General features: G+C 36.0%; 1 protein-coding gene across 1 annotated transcript; it reads right to left on the bottom strand.

Annotated features, from left to right (window-relative positions):
• Positions 1-2,055: 2,055 nt before the first annotated feature.
• LOC308642133 (olfactory receptor 52J3-like) lies at positions 2,056-2,991 on the bottom strand (the record flags this gene model as incomplete). The annotated part of the gene is made up of 1 exon (XM_081280739.1): positions 2,056-2,991. The coding sequence occupies one exon, from the start codon at positions 2,989-2,991 to the stop codon at positions 2,056-2,058; it is 936 nt and encodes a 311-aa protein (XP_081136865.1).
• Between the last annotated feature and the right edge of the window lie 441 nt (positions 2,992-3,432).

Genomic DNA, 3,432 nt, shown 5'->3' with positions numbered 1-3,432 from the left:
GCAAAATGATATCACTGTAGTTTTGATTTGTATTTCCATGATGACTAATGATGTTGAGAAAAGTTTCATGTACTTATCTTCCTTTGCCCATTGTTAATTGAATTAATTGAGTTTTCATTATTTTGTCACAGGAGTTCTTTATGTATTCTAAATTTATACTTGCCCTTTCAGATCTATGATTTGCAAATAATTTCTCCCATTCAGTAAATTGTACTATGTCTAGATGATACAGCAAAAGGTTTAAATTTAAATGTATACCACTTTATGTATTTGTTTTTTTAATTGATTTTGCTTTTTATTTCATATTAAAAAATCATCACAGTACAAAGACACAAAGATTTATACCTATATTTCCTATTGAGAGTTTTAAGCTTTTATCTTTTATTCATAATTCTATGGTTCTCTCCAACTTTGAATTTTTTTATTGTTTGTTTTTCTGCCTATGGTGACAGTTGGGGTTGCAGTTCTTTGAGTGTGAACATTCAATTGGCTTACCACTGTTTGTTGATAAAACTTTTCCATCTAGCTTCTTAGCACCCTAAGCATGCTGGGAACCCTAGACACTCAATTATTTCCCATGAATGTATATATCCATCCTTATTCATCACCCTACTGTCTTCTTAGTATAGTAAATTTTGAAACTGAGAAGTGAGAATTCTCAATTTTGTTCATTTCCCACATTTTGTGGTTATTCTGTGATTAAAAAAAAGGCCCAGAGGAAATTCATGAATGTTGCTACCTCTAATAGAAAGAAGTACATCCTAAAAACATAGGAAATGTATCTTTCAGATAACCATATATAGATAGTTATTATATTTCTTGCCATTGATTCCTTCCAAAAATATTTTACTGGAGTCTCTAGTTTATGATCTTTGTTGCAAAGTGAATTAATCCATTTCCACACTTTGAATCCCTGAAGATGTTTTATTTTACTAGTCCATTCAGTAAAGTCACAAAATTTTAAAACCATCAGATGATGAATATGCTACTCAAAAATTAGTTCCTAGCATCCTGAGAAGTCATCTTTATCTAATATTGTATCATTGTTATATGCATATCATTTTTTCAATACTAAATTCAGACAAAGCAATAAAATGATGCTTTTGAATTAAGGGTTCTCTTGATAAGACTTCAAAAAACATTTGGAAGAACACCAGGAAATTCCTGTTAAATGCCTGAGTTCAAAATTTTATTTTGTACCTGAAGATGTTTGGGACTGTTCTACTTTCATAAAATATCAAGACAAACAGGATGGATGTATGTTGCGTTCCACAAATAAGAAGACTTCAAAGAGGAAGTATTGCCCACATAGTTACACAGATGGTTTGTTAAATATATTGAAAAAACACAAACATACAAAAATGATTAAGCATAACTTGAAATCCTGCTTCTTAGAATTCTATACATCCAAGCTTCTGGTATAAACAATGTTTTTATTCCCTAAAACATACTATTTTCTGGTACTTTCACTACATGCTTCTCCAGAAAGGGAGGCAGTGGCAGAGTGAGGGCACATGGTACCTACAGATTTTTATGCAAAGTGAAGAAAAAGGCATTAAAATGGAAAAGAAATACTATACATTTTAAAAACCTTGACTAAATAATGCCATTAGGTTCTCAGAAAAATCAAATGCATTTATATTGTAATTGAGAATGTATTAAGATCTTATTTTTCATTTGAACATATTTCTCTCTTCACAGAACTTCAAGAAAATTGCAATCAACAGAAGGGACCAGTAAAATATTAAGCTGGGATATCATCTTATTTTCAAATGGAAAGACATATGAATTCACATGATCTCAATGATTAAAAATAGAAAGTGCTTCAGTGGGAATCCCTATTCCATTACCACACTGTAATGGAAGCCTACATTCAAAAGAATAAACACTCAAAGCCAATATAGAGATTCAACACACAAAAGCATACTCCAAAATTTGCTTCTTTAGTATCTGGTGGATTTTTTGCTTGTATGCTTTAAGGATCATTAGAAAAAAGCCAAAAATATGCATCTTGGGTTATAGTCACACTCTCAAGAACTACAAAAAGGAGAACCTCTACTTTGAAGTGAAAACATGGACTACATGCTCACGAATCTGCTTGGTCCGCACACCATAGATAATGGGGTTGAGGGCAGGTGGGATAACCACATACAGGTTGGCAACAAGGATGTGGACATAACGTGGAATTTTTTTGCCAAATCGGTGGGTGAGAAAGGAGAAGAGGGATGGGGTGTAGAAAACACACATGACCCCAACATGTGAGCCACAAGTGCTCAGTGCTTTGTGGCGGGCATCTCGCGATGGGAGTCGAAAAACAGCACGGAGAATGTGGGCATAGGAGATGCCAACCAGTGCCAAATCCAAGATGAGGAAAGAAGCCACAAACAGGCCATAGATGGCATTGATGCGAATGCTTGCACAGGCCAACTTGGCAATGCCCATATGCTCACAGTAAGAGTGGGCAATAATCCGAGCTTCACAGAAGGGCAGACGATAGGTTAGGTACAGAATAGGCAGTATGAACAGGACTGGGCACATTATGATTCCCACAGTAATGCCTGCCAGCACCCGAGGTGTCAGAATGGTTGTATAGTGAAGTGGAACACAGATGGCTACATAGCGGTCAAAGGCCATGGCCAGAAGTACTGTGGACTCCATTCCTGTGAAGGTGTGTATCAGAAACATCTGGACCACACAGGCTCCAAAACCAATTTCATGTGCATCAAACCAGAAGATACCTAACATCCGAGGCACTGAGGATGTGGAGAGAGCTAGATCTATGGCTGATAAGATGGCTAGAAAGTAGAACATGGGATCCTTCAGAGTATGGTCAGACCAGATGATCAGCAGAATTGTAGCATTGCCCAGCAGAGCCATTAAGTAAACAGAGCAAAAAGGTAGGGAAATCCATGTGTGGAAAGTCTCAAGTCCTGGGATGCCTACAAGAAAAAAGGTGTCTGGGTGGAAAATGGTAATGTTGGTGTGGGGCATCTTGCCATCAATGAGAAGAGAAGTAGTTGACCACTCCTAGAAAGAAAATTAAGATTTAGAAATGCTTAGCTCAAAACCTCTCCAATAAACTTAATTTGTATCTGGGTTCTTCTTTTTCACAAAAGCTAATGATAATAGTTGAGTCCAAAGTCAGATATAGGGATAGACTAAGTATACTTCAGGCAGAAGGGACATGGATTGTATAGTGGGTCTCCTTCTGAGGCTTTGTCCAATAATATTTTATACTCATTCACTCAAATCTAGATTGATGCTTATGTGATGATCTCAGTCTTCAGAGATAAAGCACACCTTATTTAAGTGTATCAACATATAAAATAATAGAAAGGCAAAGTAATACCTGCATGCAGAAATGATAGTATATGCAATGATACAGATGTTCCCAGATGAGGAGCTGACTTAATCTATCAGAATAGCTTAAAT

Source organism: Spermophilus citellus (genome assembly GCF_964194105.1).
Source record: "Spermophilus citellus genome assembly, chromosome: 2".
Lineage (NCBI taxonomy): Eukaryota > Metazoa > Chordata > Mammalia > Rodentia > Sciuridae > Spermophilus > Spermophilus citellus.
The sequence above is the reverse complement of the archived record's forward strand: the minus strand, read 5'-3'. Positions and strand labels throughout refer to the sequence as shown.